Below are 21043 nucleotides of genomic sequence, written 5' to 3'. Positions count from 1 at the left end.
GCTCTTGTCCAAATCTGTAGCATAGTTATTAGCCTAATAAAGCCTTCTTTACAGTTTAATCTCTAAGCATCATTATTGAGGGTACCTCAGGAAGCAAAATGTGTCTGAAATTGGTGAACTCAATGTTGAGTCCAGAAGGCTGTAAAGTGCCGAATTGAAAGATGAGGTGCTGCTCCTCAAGCTTACATTAAGCCTCACTGGAACATTGCAGCAGGCTGAGGATCAAGATGTCAACCTGAGAACAAGGTGGAGAATTAAACGGCTATATTTGCTGCCAACACCATGCAGGTGCATTTGTATGCACAGCCGCCATCTTTATATGGGGCAATATGCAGCTGGGCGTAAGTGTGCTGCACTGGCCCTGGAATTGCAAATATTACAGCATCGGCAGTCCCGCAGTTTTCTGTATCCCATTTGATTTCCGTCATATATTTTTTTGTGAAGGCCTCGAAGAATCCAGCACGAGTTAAAGGATAGAAAGAATTAACATTTATTTACAATAACATATATATATACACAACAGCACAACAACTCCCTTCCTGCTCACTCCTCTCTAGCTGGTTCCAAACTGGCCAGCTTTATTTATGCAGAGAATCTGCTGATGATTTCTCCGCCCCCTCATACTCCCAAAGGATTGTGGGATTGCCAATAGTCCCCAGCCAGTGGTAAGTAGGCAGGTTATAACATCCCTCCCCCCCAAAGTCCAAGGAATCCACCGAAGAACCTGGTGAAGGAGTGCGTCGGACTCGTTTTGCCGCAGGCCGGACATCATTTGCACGAGGTGCTGGATCAGGCGGCGTGTAATGAGATGGAGACCGGCGCTTCCGTGATGAACGGCGTAATGGTTGTACATCCACGGCCCGTGGGCTGAGGACTCCCCCTCTGAGGCGTCCTGTGTCTCCATCTCGGAGTCGGAGTCCGCTGTCGCCGTCATCATGGCGTCTGTATCTTCACGCGGTTCTGCGATGACTTGCCCAGGCTTTGAGTGCGGCACCAGAGGAAAATTGTGAGGAATACTCTCCACTGTGTCTGGTCTCTGTGGCTGTAGAAATGAGCTCCGGGGGCGGGGAATCTTTGGAAGAGATGGTCTGCAGGACCGAACGTGGTCTCCATGCTTGCGCTGGAGACAACCCTGGGCTTGCACCTGCTAAGAGATAGGGCCCATTCGGTGAAAGATAACGCCAGGGACCCACTGGGCACCACCAGTAAAATTTCGAACGAACACTGGGTCACCGGGCGCAAACTGCCGAGAAAAACCATGTCCCTGTCGTTCTTGAGTGCGGCGTACTTTTGCGCCAAAATCCGGGAAAACCATGTTAAAGCGGGTGCGAAGTCTCCGGCCCATTAGGAGTTCTGCGGGAGCTACCCCAGTCACCGCATGTGGAGTGGTCCTGTATGAAAACAAAAAACGAGCCAGTCTCGTGTCCATGGACCCGGAAGACTGCTTCTTTAGGCCTCATTTAAATGTCTGCACTGCGCGCTCAGCCAACCCATTGGAAGCCGGGTCGTATGGAGCGGTGCGGATATGGCATATGCCGTTCATTTTCATGAACCTCGCAAACTCCTCACTTGTGAACGGAGTGTCGTTGTCCGTGACCAGCACCTCGGGGAGGTCATGCGTACTGAAAGACAGACGCATCTTCTCGATTGCTGCGCAGGACGTTGCGCCCAGCATCTTATGCACCTCTAGCCATTTCGACTGGGCATCGATTAATAGAAGGAACTTGGGTCCTTGAAAAGGGCCGGCGAAATCCGCATGCAAGCGCGCCCAAGGCCCCCTGGCCATTCTCAGTGATGTAGGGGCGCGGCCGGCGGAGGTTTCTGATGCTCCTGGCAAATGGAGCAGTTTTGGGCCACCTTCTCAATGTCGATGTTGAGGAATGGCCACCAGACATAACTCGGGGCCAGCATTTTCATTTTGGTCACACCTGGATGCCCATTGTGCAAGTCTCTTAGTTTCAGCTCCTGTCCTTTTTCCGGGACAATCACGCGCGTCCCCCACAAGAGGATGCCGTCTTCCATGCTAAATTCTGACAGCTTGGAGGAAAATGCCTGCAACTCACCTGGGAGCTGTCTATGCTGCCCACTATACAGGACTATGTGCTGAACCTTTGACAGGACTGACTCCGCCTGGGTCCACTTACGGATCTGTGCTGCCGTGACAGGCAAGGTGTCCATAAAATTTAGGGTTGCAACCACCTCCCCGGTCGTGGGGGTCGACATGGTGCCGGTCGATAAAGGGAATCGGCTCAGTGCGTCGGCATTCGCTATCTGCGTTCCTGGTTTGTGCTCCAGAGAATACTCGTAGGCAGCGAGCAACAAAGTCCAGCGCTGGATCCGTGCGGAAGCAATGGGCGGTATTGGCTTATCCTCTCGGAAAAGTCCCAGCAGAGGCTTATGATCAGTCACGATAGTGAAGTAGTGGAAGCGTTTCACCGCAAAGACCACCGCCAGGCCCTCCTTCTCGATCTGCACGTACTTCTTTTCCACTGCAGTCAATGTGCGGGAGGCGAAAGCTTTCGGCCGCTCGGCCCTGTTCTCCATCTTGTGGGACAGGATGGCCCCAATACCATACGGGGATGCATCACATGTGACGAGCAAAGGCTTTCCAGGATCATAGTGGGTTAGTAACCGAGACAACGACAATTGTTGTTTTACCTGCCGGAAAGCGGTTTCTTGCGGCTGACCCCAAACCCAGGTGTGATTCTTCTTTAGCAGAAGGTGCAACGGGGCCAGCATAGTTCCCGGATTGGGGAGGAACTTCCCGTAATAGTTGACGAGGCCGAGAAAAGAACGAAAATGCAAAGTGTCAGTCGGGGCGGGGGTCTGTTGAATTGCACGCACCTTCTCTACGACTGGGTGCAAACCTTCGCGGTCCACCCGATAACCCAGGTAGACTAATTCCTTCGCCTGAAAGACGCACTTTATGCAACGTAAACGGACTCTAGCCTCTGAAAAGCGTCTGAGGACAGACTCCAAATTTTCCAAACGTTCCTGCTCCGACGTCCCTGTGATCAAAACGTCGTCTAACTAGACAGCGACACGTGGTAAACCTCTCAAGATGCCCTCCATGACGCGTTGAAAAATAGCCCAGGCAGAGGACACCCCAAAGGGCAACCGTGTATATTAATAGTTACATATGAAATTAAATGAAAATGAAAATCACTTATTGTCACAACTAGGCTTCAAATGAAGTTACTGTGAAAAGCCCCTAGTCGCCACATTCCAGCGCCTGTTCGGATAGGCTGGTACGGGAATTGAACCGTGCTACTGGCCTGCCTTATGGCCGGGAGGCAGGGTCCAGCTCCAACTGTAGGTAGGCGTGACTCATATCTAATTTCGTGAACGAGAGTCCGCCTGCAAGCTTCAGGTAGAGATCCTCTATGCGAGGCAATGGATATCGGTCAAGCCGGGAAGCCGTATTCACTGTAGGTTGAAAGTCGCCGCACAAGTGAACTGTGGCATCTGGCTTCATAACAGGTACAATTGGTGCTGCCCAGTCAGCGAAACGGACGGACCTGATAATACCCAAGGACTCCAAACGAGTGAGCTCCCCTTCTACCTTCTCGAGCAAGGCATAAGGAACCGGGCGAGCCTGGAAATAGTGTGGCGTGGCTCCTGGTTGGACTGGGATATGGGCTATGGCCCTTTTTATTTTCCCCAAACCGGGCTGGAATACATCTGGGTAACGTCCTAGCACCTCTGTTTGGAGGATGTGTGCCACTGCAGCCGCAAATGGCGCAACCAGTCCCGACCCAACAGGCTGGGCCCGTGGCCGCGCACCACGATAAGTGGGAAACACCCCTCCTGGTGTCCATAAACAACAGGGGTCATCGTAGTTCCTGCAATGTCCAATGGTTCCCCCTGTGTAGGTGGCCAACCTGGCCTGTGTGTTAGTTAATGTAAGGGTCTGTATACCCTGCTTGATGCGGTCGAATGTCCTCTGGGCGATCATGGAGACCGCTGCGCCAATGTCCAACTCCATCTCAATGGGTGACCATTGACCTGTACGGTCATCTTAATGGGAGCCACACGGGGAGCTGCCACACAATGCAGCTGCAGGCAGTCGTCCTCCGTCTCCACGTCCTCGGGAGTAGTCGCCGCAGGTTCATCCAAATGGAAGGTACGGCCCCTGGGCTGGTCCCAGTTTCTGTCAGAATGATGGTGCCTTGGCCGCCCCCAGAACCAGCATCCGCGACGGGGCCGGCACCCACAAGTCCGACATGGCTCCTCATCAATTGGCTCCTTCGGGGAGGAACGTCCGACGGCCACTAGCGTCAATCCGGACGTCGCCTCGCCCAAGGTACCACAGTGGTGCGGGGAGATGTTTTTGGGCGGAAGGGGTTGCATCCCAAGGCATGCACCTCCATTCCCTGTAGCTCCTGCAGTCCCTGTTCTGTGCTCTCTCGGGACAATGCTATTTGAATGGCCTGTTGAAAAGTCAATGTTGGCTCAGCTAACAACATTCTCTGGGTGGCCGCATTGTTAATACCGCAAACCAAACGGTCGCGTAACATTTCTGACAAGATCTCACCATAGTCACAGTACTCCGCAATCCTGCATAGCCTGGATAGAAGCTCTGCAAGGGATTCTCCTGGGGTCCTCTCAGCGGTATTAAACTGGTAATGCTGGACTATCGTGGACGGGGTTGGGTTAAAATGTTGCCCCACTAAGTTCACAAGTTCAGCAAACGCCTTGGTGTCCGGCTCAGCTGGTTACATAAGGCTCCTAATCACTCCAAACGTATGCGGGCCGCAGGTGGTGAGCAAAATGACCACCTGGCGCTCGTTTCCGGTGATGTCGTTTGCCCGGAAATAGTAACGCATCCGTTGTGCGTTAGATTCCAACTTTCTAGCGCAGCATCAAAAACATCCAAACGTCCCAGACAGAGGCATGGTGTAACAGAAAAAAAACTTCCAACCTGTATCCAACAAAAATCCAGGGAGGTGGCTTCAGCAGCGTAGACAGCTATCCACTTTAACCCTTGTCGCCAGTTTTGTGAGGGCCACGAAGAATCCAGCACGAGTTGAAGGATAGAAAGAATTAACCTTTAATTACAATAACATATATATACAATAGCAGCAGCAGCAACTCCCTTGCTGCTCACTCCTCTCTAGCTGGTTCCAAACTGGCCAGCTTTATTTATGCAGGGAATCTGCTAATGATTTCTCCACCCCCCTCATTGGGGACGCTCACACTCCCAAAGGATTGTAGGATTGCCATTAGTCCCCAGCCAGTGGTAAGCAGGCAGGTTATAACATATTTCTTGGCCTCTTCCCCCATTCTCTTGGGAAGGAACTTTATCCAACCCCCACCCCCAATAAACTACCTTGCCATAGCAACATATCTCAGTGGTGTGGAAGGGATGTGGTGTAATTATGCATATATTCCATCATTACCCTGCCTGTCAGTACCTAAATGTGCTGTGCTGGGAGAAATAAGACCTGGAGCTGCAAACGGAATTGTCAAAAACCTCCCCTTCCCTCCCCACTCCGCAAACACCGGGGAGTCTGTGTACTGACTTCCCCCTCCATCACTGGGCTCAGAAACTGAGTCAACGGCTTCAGGGATCAGAAGCCTCCACTCCCCGCACCCCTCCCATCCCGATTCCTGGAATCATAAGCCTTTCATGCGGGGACGTTCAAGGGGCTCAGAAACTGGGTGCACAGCTTCCAACTGACACGGTGTCTGCTGTGAATGATGACACATGATTTTGTGCATGTGGAGGCAGGTATCAGCAGCCGCCTTGAATGGCCACCTTGCGTTTAGCAGGAGACACAGTGGAAATAAAATGACAGGTCACTGGAAGCTTGGTGTCATGCTTGCGGACAGAGCCATAAAGCGTTCCGCAATGTGCTTTTGGTCTGCCCAGTTAATGATCTTTATCGTCACAAGTAGGCTTACATTAACACTGCAATGAAGTTACTGCGAAAAGCCACTAGTTGCCTCACTCCGGTGCCTGTCCGGATACACAGAGGGAGAATTCAGAATGTCCAATTCACCTAACAAGTACGTCTTTGGTACTTGTGGGAGGAAACCAGAGCACCTGGAGGAAACCCACGCAGACACAGGAAGAACACACAGACTCCGCACAGACAGTGAACCAAGCCAGGAATTGAACCTGGGACCCTGGAGCTGTGAAGCAACAGTGCTAACCACTATGCTACCGTGCCGCCCAGTGAGGAGACCACATTATGAGCAGTAAAGAGAGTAGACTAGATTTCAAGAAGTATACATATATCACTGCTTCACCTGGAGGGAGTGTTCGAGACCCTGGGCAGTGAGGAGAGAGGAGGTAAAGGAGCATGTTGCATGGTAAGGTATCTTCGGGACGGGTTGGTGTTCTGGAGGTGACTGAGGATTTGATCAGGACATCACAGAGGGAGTGTTCCCTTCAGAATGTTGAAAGAGTAGGGGAGAGGAAGATGTGTTTGGTGGTGGTGGATGGACATCTATGAGATAGGAAACTGTGGAGGGAAGATCACTGGAAGGGAAGAGGTCATTGACTGTCCTGGGAACAATGACTTGATGTTGTGGCATCCTGGTCTAGGAAATGTAGGAGGAAGAATCGGAGAGTTATCACTCAGAATCTGCAAGGTAGATGTCAGTTCACCAGACAGAAACCCTCTCTTGTCAGCAGATTTGGTAAGAATGTCAGGGTTAGGCCTGAGAAAACAAGTCTGGCATGTTGAGAGAGAGACATGTTAGAGTAAGTGAGGGGAGCAGACAAATTGAAGTGGGATGGTGTCATGCTACCCAGTGTGTTATGTGAGGTAACAGTACATTTGAGATAGCAATCTGCTTTTTTTTATAGAGATGAACTCTGGGTGGGACTTCTATGATATATCGTTAACTGGAGTCCAAGTTGCATCTTAAAACACTGATTTTAATGTATTCATGCAGCCCTTTCTACTTGTAGTGGGCATCTGTCCCAAATTAAAAATGGTATGTGGTTAAAATGGTGGCAAGTGTTAGAAAAGTGCACAACCAGTATTTCTACTCTGAACAAAGTCTTTCTCACAGAAGCCTGGTTAAAATTGGGCCTCTGCAGTTTGTTCAGACTAAAAAAAAGTTAAATATTAAATGTTTAACTATGGGTCCCCACAACAACCACGGCCCCACGAGAGGCATGTGAGGGAGGGGGCAGTTTAATTGGGTGGGAAGGTATGGGATGGAGAGCCTGTCATCGTCCCGATTTCCCCCCACTCCAATTAAGTCAGGCCAGGGAAGATTGAGGCCAATCATCCCGCCCCCAACACCAACTGAGGTCCTGAAGTGGTTAATGAGAGGTCTCTTCCTGCCATGGTGAAACCATGAAGGATGACCCCCAGCTATGTCCTGGCATTTGCCCTGTGGTGTTAAGGAATGGAATCCTCACGATCAGGCACCCTGTGCCCCATGAAGGGCCACAACTCCCTTCGCCTGCCCTCCTCATTGACATTCCCTACCCCTCAATGGGCTCTACCTTCTTGGCCCTGTGAACCAACCTCAATTATTGCTGCTTCTTCAGTGCCTGCACCAGTCGCAGCAGTGGCCTCCAATCCTAGTAGCACTGCTGGGACCCAGGAACTGCCAGCCACATTATTGGCTGGCAGATCTTGGAAGCAGGATCTTAGCCTTTAATGGCCCAGGGAATTGACTGCAGACAGTCAGCTGGCTGATGGGTATTCCCTCAGAACTCATAGAAATGGTCACAGAGGAGTTGCCACCACTTTATGATTGGTTGATGGGGTCACCACCGTGGCCATTATATTTAGCCCTATCTGTTCAGCTTCTGCCCATCATAGAGGAGGTGATGGCCTAACTGTGTTTACCCTGGACGAGTACTCTAGAGACCCATGCTCTGTGGACCTGAGTTAAAATCCCACCACGGCAGATGGTGGAATTTATGTTCAACAAAAATCTGATGGAGGCCATGAAACACTATCAAAGGTAAAATCACACTTGGTTCACTAATATCCAACCATGGTGGAAGGAAATCTGCTGTCCTTATCTGGTCTGGCCAACTTGTGTGACTCCAGGCCCGCAGCAATGTTATTGACTCTTAAATTACTCTTAAATGCCCTTGAGCAAGCAACCCAGTTGTATCCAACCACTACAAAGTAACTTTGGGTGTCTCTATACTCCATGGATTGCAGTGGATCAAGGTGGCAGCTCACCACTACCTTCTCAAGGGCAATTAGGAATGTGCAATAAATGCTGGCCCAGTCAGCGAAGCCCACATCCTGTAAATGAATTTTTTAAATACACCACGGCAAGCAAGCAGTTAAGTTTCGACTTGACACTGGAGAAGGTCTTTTCGCTGATAAATAGTATTTGAATGATTCAGTTTCCCCGGATAAACATTGACCACATTAATAATAATACAAACCTGTCGGGCTGAAAAGAAAATTGGCAAATGCGACAGACTTTGGATGTGTCCTTTTTCATAGTTTTCTTATAGCATGTATTTTGTATCTGTAACTTTACTGGGTCACCTTGGGCAGTATGCATCACTTGGTACTCAGTTGTGAATAACTGTATGGAATTATTCTCAAGGTTATATGCAAGGCAACGTTCTATTTTACTAATCATTTATGAGAAATGCCTCTTGCAATTAATACAGCTTGGGGCCTGTATTGCTTCTTTAAATCTTGCAATTTTAAAACTCAGTAAATATATATACTTTATTGGTGTCTGTCATTTTAGTGCAGCTTTCAATAAAACTGATGATTGTTTTCCAATTTTATTTAAGTTGTCGTTCATCTAATGCTGCTATTAATATTGTTAAAACACCAAGTTGGTCCTGCTTAATATATTGCACATCCAATTCAAACAAGAATGAGAGCAAGAAATGGGGCGCTCACTTATGCTCGATATTCATGTTACAATTCTGCTTTGTCTCTTAACTCTACAAGTGCCCATGGGTTCAGGAAATGTTATGACTCCCTGCGCTTGCCTGATTTGTATACATGTTTCCTTTCATGTGCTGAAATAAAAATATAATACTACAGAAATGAAACTATTTGAACATAAAAATAGCTACATTACTATGATGACCTTAAATTCTATCAAACATTTCATTTAATAAATTAAAAAGTAGATCTTTACATAATTAGCAATCTTTCCCTTTGTTCGCAATGTCTGTCAGTCCACCTGCATCTGAGCAACTTGTTGTCCTTGGAGACTGGGTGAGGTATACTAAAGCCCCTCAGAAGGATAAAGTGCCATTATAAGGGGTCTCCTAATGGCAGTCATTTGCATGGGATATGGTGTAAATTACAGTAATTTACTCAAAAACCATTCCTCATGCATAAACCAGACAATAAATGTTGGCAGGCTAATTGACCATGAGGCATGGCTGGAACCATTTAAGATAGGTACATTCCAGCAATGGTTACTGGATACTGATCAAGAAACCTAATTGGTACTGTTTTGTTTTGTTTGCCATAGCTCAGGGACACTGACCTCAACTGTTTTGCTCCAATAGTTGTCCTGGATGAAACAAGTTAACAGACCAGCCTAGGGATATAACCTGGAACATCCTTCTCGGCATGCTTCAGTATTGCACCATTTAGTGCACAAATCTATTGAGACACTTTGTATTTTCATATTCTACGGTGATTGGAGTTCAAATCAACATGTGACATGACAGGAAGGTATCCATATTATTCGCAATTCATTTAATCTCCATTGTCACGATTGAGAGTACTCAGATCACTGAGGCTTTGAAGTTGACATACATTTAACATTTGGGAAACAGTATGGCAAAGCCTGCTCTTTCATCTTTAAGTCAGAATGTTGGGCAATGTCATTGTGTAAACTGAGTTCCATACTGCACATTCAGTGAAGTTATGGTGCCAAAACAGAAACAATTTCTAGTGAGTTTTGGGCCAAAGACTTTGCCTCATCTACTCACCACAAGAACACAAGAAATACGAGCAGGAGTAGACCATGTGGTCTGACGAGCCTGATCCACCCGCCAGTTAATATTATCATGGCTCATCTGAGGTTTAAAATACAATTTCTGCCTATTCCCCATATCCCCTGATTTCCTGAAGGGTCAAAAATCTGTCCATCCCAGCCTTAAATGCATTCAACAATTGAGCATCAAAATGAATTCCACAGCCGTATAAACCTCTATGCCCAATTCTTTTTTTTTAAATTTAGAGTACCCAATTATTTTTCTTTCCCAATTAAGGGGCAAGCGTGGCCAATCCACTTAACCTGCACATTTTGGCTTGTGGTGGTGAAACCCACGCAGTCACGGGGAGAATGTGCAAACAGTGACCACCCCCCCCCCCCCCGTGCCCAATTCTAAAACTCTTTAGAATACTCATGGACAAAGACGAGAGTGGTCCTAAAGGAAGAGTGCTAAATTGGGGAAAGGCCAAGTATAACAAAATTCGGCAGGAGCTAGGGAATGTGGATTGGGAGCAGCTCTTTAAGGGTAAATCCACATTTGAAATGTGGGAGTCTTTTAAGGAAAGGTTGATTAGAGTGCAGGACAGATATGTCCCTGTGTAAATGAGGGATAGAAATGGCAAGATTAGGGAACCATGGATGACGGGTGGAATTGTGAGACTAGCTAAGATGAAAAACAAAGCATACATAAGGTCTAGGCGACTTAAATCTGATGAAGCTTTGGAGGAATATCGGGAAAGTAGGACAAATCTCAAACACGCAATAAAGAGGGCTAAAAGTGGTCATGAAATATCTTTGGCTAACAGGGTTAAGGAAAATTCCAAAGCCTTTTATTCGTATATAAGGAGCAAGAGGGTAGCTAGAGAAAGGATTGGCCCACTCAAAGACAAAAGAGGGAATTTATGCGTGGAGTCAGAGGAAATGGGTGAGATTCTTAATGAGTACTTTGCATCGGTATTCACCAAGGAGAGGGACATGACGGATGTTGAGGCGAAGGATGGATGTTTAAATACTGTAGGTCAAGTCAGCATTAGGAAGGGAGAAGTTTTGGGTATTCTAAAAGGCATTAAGGTGGACAAGTCCCCAGGTCCGGATGGGATCTATCCCAGGTTACTGAGAAAAGCGAGGGAAGAAATAGCTGGGGCCTTAACAGATATCTTTGCAGCATCCTTGAGCACGGGTAAGGTCCCAGAGGACTGGAGAATTGCTAATGTTGTCCCTTTGTTTAAGAAGGGTAGCAGAGATAATCCAGGGAATTATAGACCTGTGAGCTTGACGTCAGTGGTAGGCAAACTGTTGGAGAAGATACTAAGGGATAGGATCTATTCACATTTGGAAGAAAATAGACTTATCAGTGATAGGCAGCATGGTTTTGTGCAGGGAAAGTCATGTCTTACAAACCTATAGAATTCTTTGAGGAAGTGACAACATTCATTGATGAGGGAAGGGCTGTAGACGTCATATACATGGACTTCAGTAAGGCGTTTGATAAAGTTTCCCATGGCAGGTTGATGGAAAAAGTGAAGTCGTATGGGGTTCAGTGTGTACTAGCTAGATGGATAAAGAACTAGCTGGGCAACAGGAGACAGAGAGTAGTGGTGGAAGGGAGTGTCTCAAAATGGAGTAAGGTGACTAGTGGTGTTCCACAGGGATCCGTGCTCAGACCACTGTTGTTTGTGAAATACATAAATGATCTGGACGAAGGTATAGGTGGTCTGATTAGCAAGTTTGCAGATGATACTAAGATTGGTGGAGTTGCAGATAGTGAGGAGGACTGTCAGAGAATACAGCAAAATATAAATAGATTGGAGAGTTGGGCAGAGAAATGGCAGATGGAGTTCAATCCAGGCAAATGCGAGGTGATGCATTTTGGAAGATCTAATTCAAGAGCAGACTATACGGTCAATGGAAGAGTCCTGGGGAAAATTGATGTACAGAGAGATCTGGGAGTTCAGGTTCATTGTACCCTGAAGGTGGCAATGCAGGTCGATAGAGTGGTCAAGAAGGCATACAGCATGCTTGCCTTCATCGGACGGGGTATTGAGTACAAGAGTCGGCAGGTCATGTTACAGTTGTATAGGACTTTGGTTAGGTCACATTTGGAATACTGCGTGCAGTTCTGGTCGCCACATTACCAGAAGGATGTGGATGCTTTAGAGAGGGTGCAGAGGAGGTTCACCAGAATGTTGCCTGGTATGGAGGGTGCTAGCTATGAAGAAAGGTTGAGTAGATTAGGATTGTTTTCATTGGAAAGACGGAGGTTGAGGGGGGACCTGATTGAGGTCTCCAAAATTATGAGAGGTATGGACAGGGTGGATAGCAACAAGCTTTTTCCAAGAGTGGGGGTGTCAATTACAAGGGGTCACGATTTCAAGGTGATAGGGGGAAAGTTTAAGGGAGATGTGCGTGAAACGTTTTTTACGCAGAGGGTGGTGGGTGCCTGGAACGCTTTGCCAACGGAGGTGGTAGAGGCAGGCACAATAGCATCATTTAAGATGCATCTAGACAGATATATGAACGGTCGGGGAAGAGAGGGAAGTAGATCCTTGGAAAATAGGCGACAGGTTTAGATAAAGGATCTGGATCGGCGCAGGCTGGGAGGGCCGAAGGGCCTGTTCCTGTGCTGTAATTTATTTTGTTCTTTGTTCTTGTTCTTGCAGTTCGACTTTGAACGTAACCCTGAAATTGTCAGAAACTAACATAAATTGTTGCATTCATAGAATCCCTTTAGTGCAGAAGGAGGCCAATTGGCCCATCTAGTCTGCACCGATCCTCTGAAAGAGCACCATACCTAGGTGCAATCCCCCATCCCATCCCCATAATCTCATCTAGGGCCAATTTAGCATAGTTAATCCACCTAACCTGCACATCTTTAGACAGGTTAGAAACCAGAGCACCCGGTGGAGACACATAGACATGGGAATAATGTACAATTTCCACACAGACAGTCACCCGAGGTTGGAATCAAACCTGGATCTCTGGTGCTGTGGGGGCAGCAGTGCTAGCCATTGTTACACTGTGCCGCATTGAAATCATACAGTTTATGTATCACTCTGGTTACGAAGAGGGGGCCTACTGGTGTCCTGATTTTAATGAGGCCGGAAACAGAATAGAACAAAGAACAAAAGAACGAAGAACAATACAGCATTGGAACAGGCCCTTCGGCCCTCCAAGCCTGTACCGGTCATGATACCACCCTAGGCAAAAATCCTCAGCACTTCCTAGTGCCATATCCCTCTCTACCCATCATATCCATGTGTTTGTCGAGACGCCTTTTGAACGCCGTTAATGTATCTGTTTCCTGGAGGCACTGAAGGCGGTTATTAGGGGGGAACTCATCTCAATCCTGGCACATAAGGAGAAGACTGACCGGGCGGAGTTGGACAGGCTGGTAGGCAAAATTTTACAGGTGGACAGGAGGCATGCGGAGTCTCCGGATGACGGGCTTTTGAAGGAGCATCAGAGACTGCAGCTGGAATTTGGGGTTCTGTCCACAGGTAAGGCGGAGGGACAGCCGAGGAGGGTAAAGGGGGCAGTGTATGAATATGGAGAAAAAGCCAGCAGGATGTTGGCGCACCAGCTGAGGAAGCAGGAAGCAGCGAGAGAGATTGGGAAAGTAAAGGATACAGTGGGGAAGGTGGTTTTAGATCCGGCGAAGGTAAATGATGTGTTTCGGGAGTTTTACAGTAGATTGTATAAATCGGAACCCTCAGCTGGGGAGGAGGGTATGAAGCGATTCCTAGGGGTGCTGGAGTTCCTGAGGATAGATGAGGAGTTTGTGGAGGGCTTGGGAGCCCCAATTAGGCTTGGGGAGGTTATAGACGGGTTGGGGGCGATGCAGTCGGGTAAGGGCCCCGGACCCAGTTGAGTTTTATAAAAAGTTTTCCGGGTTGCTGGGGCCGCTCCTGGTAAAGGCTTTTAATGAGTCCAAGAAGCTGGGAGTGCTCCCCCTAACGTTATCGCAAGCATCGATTTCCCTTATTTTGAAGCAGGATAAGGATCCGGAGAGTTGTGGGTCATATAGGCCGATCTCCCTGTTGAATATGGATGCAAAATTGCTGGCAAAGATTTTGGCCATGCGCATAGACGATTGTGTCCCGGATGTAATAGGGGAGGACCAGACGGGATTTCTGAAGGGACGACACCTGATGCCCAATATTAGACGGCTCCTAAATGTGATAACGTTGCCTGCAGAGGGGCGCGAGGTCGAGGTGGTGGTGGCCATGGATGCAGAGAAGGCCTTTGATTGAGTGGAGTGGAGGTACCTGTGGGATGTCCTGGGAAGATTCGAGTTCAGGCAGGGTTTCGTGGATTGGGTCCGGTTGCTTTATTAGGCACCAGTGGCGAATGTGAGGACCAACCGGGTCCGGTCGGAGTATTTTAGTCTGTGCAGGGGGACAAGGCAGGGGTGCCCACTTTCCCCACTACTATTTGCCCTGGCCATAGAGCCTTTGGCAATGGCACTAAGGACATTGAACATTTGGCGGGGGATAGTGAGAGGGGGGGTGGAACATAAGGTCTCGTTCTATGCGGACAATTTGCTCCTGTATATAACAGACCCGTTGGGGGGGGGGGGGGGGGGATTGCAGGAATTATGGGAATACTGGAGGAATTTGGCCGGTTCTCCGATTACAAACTAAACATGAGCAAGAGCGAGGTCTTCGCGATCCAGGCAAGGGGGCAGGAGAGGAGACTGAGGAAGATGCCATTCAAAATGGTGGGAAGGAGTTTTAGGTATTTGGAGATTCAGATGACAAGGGACTGGGGTCAGCTTCATAAATTAAATTTGGGCAGGGTAATTGAGCAAATGAAAGGGGACTTCCTCAGGTGGGATGTGCTCCCGCTGTCATTGGCGGAGAGGGTACACACTGTGAAAATGACAGTCCTCCCAAGATTGTTGTTTGTGTTTCAGTGTCTCCCAATCTTTATCCCAAGGCATTTTTTAGGAAAATGAGCGCGGTGATCTCAGGTTTTATCTGGGCTGGGAAAGCACCAAGGATGAAGAAGATCCTTCTTGAGCTGGGGCGCGGGGCGGGAGGCTTGACCCTTCCGAACTTTATTAACTACTACTGGGCAGCTAATATTTCAATAGTTAGGAAGTGGGCAGTGGGGGAGGGGTCGGTGTGGGAGCAGGTGGAGGCAGTATCTTGTAAGGGCACATGTCTGGAGGCTCTGTTAGCGGCACCTCTGCCATTTTCACCGGCTCGATACTCCACAAGCCCAGTGGTAGTGGCAGCCCTGAGAGTGTAGGGGCAATGGAGGCAGCACATGAGACTGGAGGGGGCATCGGGTGTGGTCACTGATCTATGACAATCACCGGTTCGCTCCGGGGGAGCTAAATGGGGGCTTTAGGAGGTGGCAGCGGGCAGGGATTGAGAGATTTGGGGATCTCTTCATTGAGGAGGGGTTCCCGAGCCTGGAGGAGCAAGAGGAGGAGTTTGAATTGCCGGGTGGGAACGGATTTCGGTACCTGCAGGTACATGACTTTGTCCGGAGGCAGGTCCCAAGCTTCCCTCACCTCCCTCTAAGGGGACTGCAGGATATGGTGAGGTGTAAAACAGGGGATGGGAAGGGGTGGGGTCTCGGAAATATATAAGGAATTGATGGAGTGGGAAGGGGTCCTAATCGGGGAGGTGAAGAGGAAGTCAGAGGACGCGTTGGATGGGGAGTTGGAAGTTGGGCTATGGGAGAAGGCCCTGAAAAGAGCCAATGCATCCTCGCCGTGTGCCAGGCTTAGCCTGATCCAGTTCCAGGTGGTCCACAGGGCTCATATGACTGTGGCCCGGATGAGTAGATTTTTTGAGGAGGTGGAGGACAGGTGCGAGGTGCGGGGAAGTCCGGCGAATCATGTACATATGTTCTGGGGGTGTCCGAAGCTGAGGGGATTTTGGCAGGGATTCTAGGATGTCACGTCAGAGGTCCTGGTAGGGAGGGTGACTCCGAGTCCAGAGGTGGCAATGTTTGAAGCGACGGAAGATCCGGGAGCCCAGGGGGGGAGAAAGGCCGACGTTTTGGCCTTTGCCTCCCTGGTGGCCCGGAGACAGATTTTGCTGGGATGGAGGGACTCGGAGCCTCCAAAGTTGGGGGTGTGGGTCAGCAACATGGCAGAGTTTCTCAGGCTAGAGAAGATTAAGTTCGCCTTAAGGGGTTCAATACAGGGTTTCGCTTGGAGGTGGCTACCATTCATGACTTCTTTAAGGAAGACTGACCATCAGCGGAATGGGGAGGGGGGCTGAAGGGGAGGCATGGCAGTGGAAAATAGGGAAGGGGAATCTAAGGTATAGGTAGCTAGGAGGTAGGGCGGGAGGAAGTTGGGTGTGTTACTGTGGGTTCTTTGTGTGTGACGGACCGCTCTGTTATTTAGAATGTTAATATGTTGAAATGTCAAAATTATAAATGCCTCAACAAAACTGTCTCTGCTTCCACAACCTTCCCTGGCAACACGTTCCAGGCACTCACCACGCTCTGTGTAAAAAACGTGTCTCGAACATCTCCTCTAAACTTTGCCCCATGGACCTGAAACCTATGCCACCTGGTGACTGACCTCTCCACCCTGGGAAAGAGTGCCTGCCCATCCAATCTATCCATGTCCCTCATAATCTTGTAGACCTCAATCAGGTCACCCCTCAACCTCCGTCATTCTAATGAAAACAGTCCGAGTCTATTCAGCCTCTCCGCATAGCTAACACTCTCCAGACCAGGCAAAACCTGATAAACCTCCTCTGCACCCTCTCCAAAGTTTCCACATCCTTCTGGTAGTGTGGTGACCAGAATTGTGCGCGATATTCCAAGTGCGGCCTAACCAAGGTTCTGTACAACTGTAGCATGATTTGCCAGTTTGTATACTCAATGCCCCGTCCAATGAAGGCAAGTATTCTGTATGCTTTCTTGACTATCTTGTCCACTTGTGTTGCCACTTTCAAAGATCTGTGGACCTTTACGCCCAGATCTCTCTGACTTTCTATATTCCGAAGAATTTTGCCATTTACAGTATATTTCCCCTCTATGTTAGACATACCAAAATGCATTACCTCATATTTATCTGGATTAAACTCCATTTGACGTTCCTCTGCCCAAGTCTCCAACCTATCTCTGTCCTGCTGTATCCTCTGACAATCCTCAACAGTATCTGCCACTCCACCAACCTTGGTGTCATCCACGAACTTACTAATCAGACCAGCTACATTTTCCTCCAAATCGTTTATGTATACTACAAACAACATGTGCAATGACGGAAGTGAGTGATAAATCTCTTAGCTATAAACACACACATGTACATTCTTTCTTAGGATTTGATTGGTCGGGCAGCATGGTGGCGCAGTGGGTTAGCCCAACTGCCTCACAGCGCCGAGGTCCCAGGTTCGATCCCGGCTCTGGGTCACTGTCCGTGTGGAGTTTGCACATTCTCCCCATGTTTGTGTGGGTTTCGCCCCCACAACCTAAAGATGTGCAGGCTAGGTGGATTGGCCATGCTAAATTGCCCCTTAATTGGAAAAATGAATTGGGTACTCTAAATTTATTTTTAAAAAAGGATTGGATTGGTCGTGTGAACAATCCCAGTGGAACTTCCTAATATCCATGGCGTTTACTGTACTTACTTCACAGTTTGAGGAGTTCAGAGGTTTAATTAGCTGATTTAAGTTGCATGCCTACCACCTTGCCTTCTTGACGTGAACAGTTTGTAACACTCGATACCTGTGACTCGAAGTCTATCGGCGCCAACCACCACTTCGTTCTCATCCGCAGAAAACAGCATCCTGCCTGTGTTTGAGTTGATCTCAAAGTGTTTTCCATGAGCTTGCACTGTGCTGGGTCCTTGAGCCAAAAGATAAACAATATCAAAATAAAGGGAGGTCGTGACATATGAAGCTTTCCTAAAGGGAGAAAAAAAATCAATATCAAATCACCTTGTGAGAGAGTGCTTCAAAAATGTTATTGATGTATTCAGAAACAAAGGGCAAAGCTTTAACAAAAACAGCAGAGGCAGATGTGCTGAAAAGTTTCTCAGCTCTTCGTGTTTCTTGGCAGCTCCAAATAGGTGGACAGAAAGCTACAATTTTCAATGATGAACACATAAGCATTTTGAAGAACAGAGTAGCCGTAAAATGGCAATGAAATGATTTGTAACACCATTTTACAATTGGCTCAGCAACTGCTCTTACTGCAGGTTAAATCAAGAAAAGTAGGCAAATTGAACCAGGGACATTTATGGAGCAGATTGGGATGGTGGACCCATCGAGGTTTTTGCACCCAGGTGAGAAGGAGTTCTAATTTTTTTCACGTGTACACAAGGTTTGTACCCGTATTGACTTCTTTGTGGTGGGGCAATCGGTGCTTCCAAGGATAGTAAGAGCTGAATACTCCTCGATCGGAATCTCCGACCATGCTCCACACTCATGGATGTGAGGTTGGAGACTGGCCATGCCCTACTTCCCACATGGAGTTTAGACATGGCCCTCTTGGCTGACCAGGTCATCTGCCAGAAAACATCACAGGCTATATGCGAGAATATTACCAACAACAAGAATGGAGAGGTCTCACCCTCCACTTTCTGGGAGACGCTGAAGGCCATGATCAGAGGAGAAATTAGCGCCTACAAGGCATGCAGGGACATGGAAGAGAGGGCGGCCAGGCACAAATTGATCAACTCCATTCTGGAGGTAGAGAGACGATACTCCGATGCTCCGACCGCGGAGCTTCTGGCGGAGAGGAAAAAGCTATAAATGGACTTTAACCTGCTATCCAGCTGGAAAACATTGTACTAACACCACCAGACATGGGAGACTTTCTACGAACATGGAGACATGGCCAGCCGCCTGCTAGCTCACCAGCTGAGAAAGCAGGCAGCCACGAGGGAGATAGTGCAGGTAAAGGAAAGCAAAGACAGACTGCTGGCCAAACCAAAAATGGTTACTGAAATATTTGAGGCCTTCTACCGAGGGCTCTACACCTCTGACTTGACATGCCAGTCATGGGGGTTGATAGGAGGAAGGGGCTGGAAGCACCACTGGACCTGGATAAGTCGTGGAGAGCATCAACTCCATGCAGGTAGGGAAGGCGCCGGGACCAGATGGGTTCCTGGCAGACTTCTACAAAACATTTGTGGCAGCACTGGCCCTGCATTTGCGGGAGATGTTTGCAGACTCATTAGCAAGGGGCACCCTGCCTCCAACGCCGGCACAAGCCATCATATCACTGATACTCAAGAAAGACAAAGACCCAACCGAATGTGGATCTGATAGACCCATCGGGCAGGAGGTACAAATGTCTGAGAACACGCATCAACAGGTTCGAAAACAACTTCTCACCTGCTGTTATCAGAGTCCTGAATGACTCTCTTATGAATTGATCTGATCTCTTCACACATCTTCTCTATTGAGTAGTACTACACTCCGTATGCTTCACCCGATGGCTGTGTCTCTGTAATTACATTGTGTATTTATGTATGTCCTATGTTTTGTTTTCATGTATGGAGTAACCTGTTTGGACTGCACCCAAAACAATACTTCTCACTGTACCTCGGGACACGTGACACTAAAACAAAACAAATCCAAATCCAATTTTGCTTCTCAATGTGGATGTGGAAATACTTGCAAAAATCCTGACAAGGCGACTGGAGAATTGTGTACCAGAGGTGGTTGCAGAAAACCAACCGGCTTTGTTAAAGGTAGACAGCTAACAATGAACATCAGGCGACTGCTAACTGTGATACTGATCCCATCCAGGGAGAGAACACCAGAGATGATCATCTCCCTGGTCGCGGTAAAGGCCTTCGACAGAGTCAAGTGGAAATATCTCATTGAGGTACTGGAGCGGTTTGGGCTTGGAGCAGAGTTCACCTCCTGGGTGAAACTCCTGTACAACGCCCCCAAGGCGAGCGTTCAGACCATCACCACAGCTCTGAATATTTCCAGCTGCACAGAGGCACAAGGCAGGGATGCCCGCTGTCCTTGCTCCTATTCGCACTGGCAATCGAGCCATTTGCGATCATCCTTAGAGTGGCAAAAAACTGGAAGGGAATTCGAAGAGGAGACAGAGCGCATGGAGTCTCACTCTATGCGGATGCCCTGTTCCTCTACATCAAACATGAGGTTGGCACCTTCTCAGGCTACAAGTTCAACCTGAGCAAGAGTGAAGTCTTCCCTGTGAACCCGTAAGGGGAAGGTGCAGAGCTGGGGGATTACCATTCAAGCGAGCTCAATGCAAATTCCGCTGTCTGGGGATACAAATTGCCCATGACCGGTCACGGATTCACAAATGGAACCTGACCAGTCTGGCGGAGGAAGTTAAAAAGGACCTGCAGAGATGGGACACACTCTTACTCTCCTTCGCAGGGAAGGTGCAGATGATCAAAATGAACATACTGCCCAGGTTACTCTTCCTGTTCAGATCCATACCAATCTACATATCCAAGGCCTTCTTTAACTCGGTTGACAAAATGATATACCGTTTGAGTGGTGGAGGAGGGGGAAGAACAAAAGGATCCACAAGAAGGTCCTATAAAGAAAAAGAAGCATGGGGGAAAGGCCCTCCAGACCCTCCCCTCCCCTCCCAAACGTACAGTACTACCACTGGGCAGCCGCAGCAGAAAAAGTGAGGGGATGGGTGGAAGAACCGGAAATGGAATGGGTGAGGATGGAGGAGAGTTCATGTACAGGGACAATCCTCTGAGCCCTCATCACTGCGGCACTCCCATCCCCGCAAGCAGAGCACTCAACAAGCCCAGTGGTGGTAGTCTCATTCCGACCCTGGAATCAATTGAGAAAGCACTTCGGACTATCTGAAATGTCCATTATGGCCCCCATCTGCGGCAACCACAGGTTTGTGGCAGCCATGTTGGATGCCACCTTAAAGGGATGGAGAACGGACGGGGGGATGCTGACTGTAAAGGACTTTTATACGGAGGACAGACTAACGACATTAGAGGAACTGACGGAAAAACTACAATATCCAAAGGGAACGAACTGCGACACCTACAGGAAAAGAACCTCCTCTGCAAGGGGACGACACCATACCCACAGACCCCGAGACATACAATGGTAGAGGAACTGCAAGCAGGCAATCTGGGAGGAGGGAACTGCGGGGATCTTTATGGACGACGATTGGAAAGGGCATGCTCCCCACTGGATGTGAGACACGC

The 21043-nt window shown here is 48.5% G+C and overlaps 1 protein-coding gene and 1 long non-coding RNA gene across 5 annotated transcripts in view; one reads left to right on the top strand and one right to left on the bottom strand.

Moving 5' to 3' along the window:
- sgcg (sarcoglycan, gamma) overlaps positions 1–21043 on the bottom strand; it is a 1082174-nt gene that overhangs the window by 238307 nt on the left and 822824 nt on the right. For all 4 annotated transcript variants that reach the window (XM_072476857.1, XM_072476856.1, XM_072476855.1 and 1 more), the window contains one exon: positions 17599–17718. In XM_072476857.1, the coding sequence (XP_072332958.1) occupies positions 17599–17718 (120 nt within the window). The remainder of the gene's footprint in view (positions 1–17598; positions 17719–21043) is intronic.
- The window catches only part of LOC140391870 (uncharacterized), a 174625-nt gene that overhangs the window by 59957 nt on the left and 93625 nt on the right, over positions 1–21043 (top strand). The window lies entirely within an intron of this gene.

Source organism: Scyliorhinus torazame, chromosome 15 (assembly GCF_047496885.1).
Source record: "Scyliorhinus torazame isolate Kashiwa2021f chromosome 15, sScyTor2.1, whole genome shotgun sequence".
NCBI classification, from domain to species: Eukaryota; Metazoa; Chordata; class Chondrichthyes; order Carcharhiniformes; family Scyliorhinidae; genus Scyliorhinus; species Scyliorhinus torazame.
This window is presented reverse-complemented; position numbering and strand designations above follow the sequence as displayed.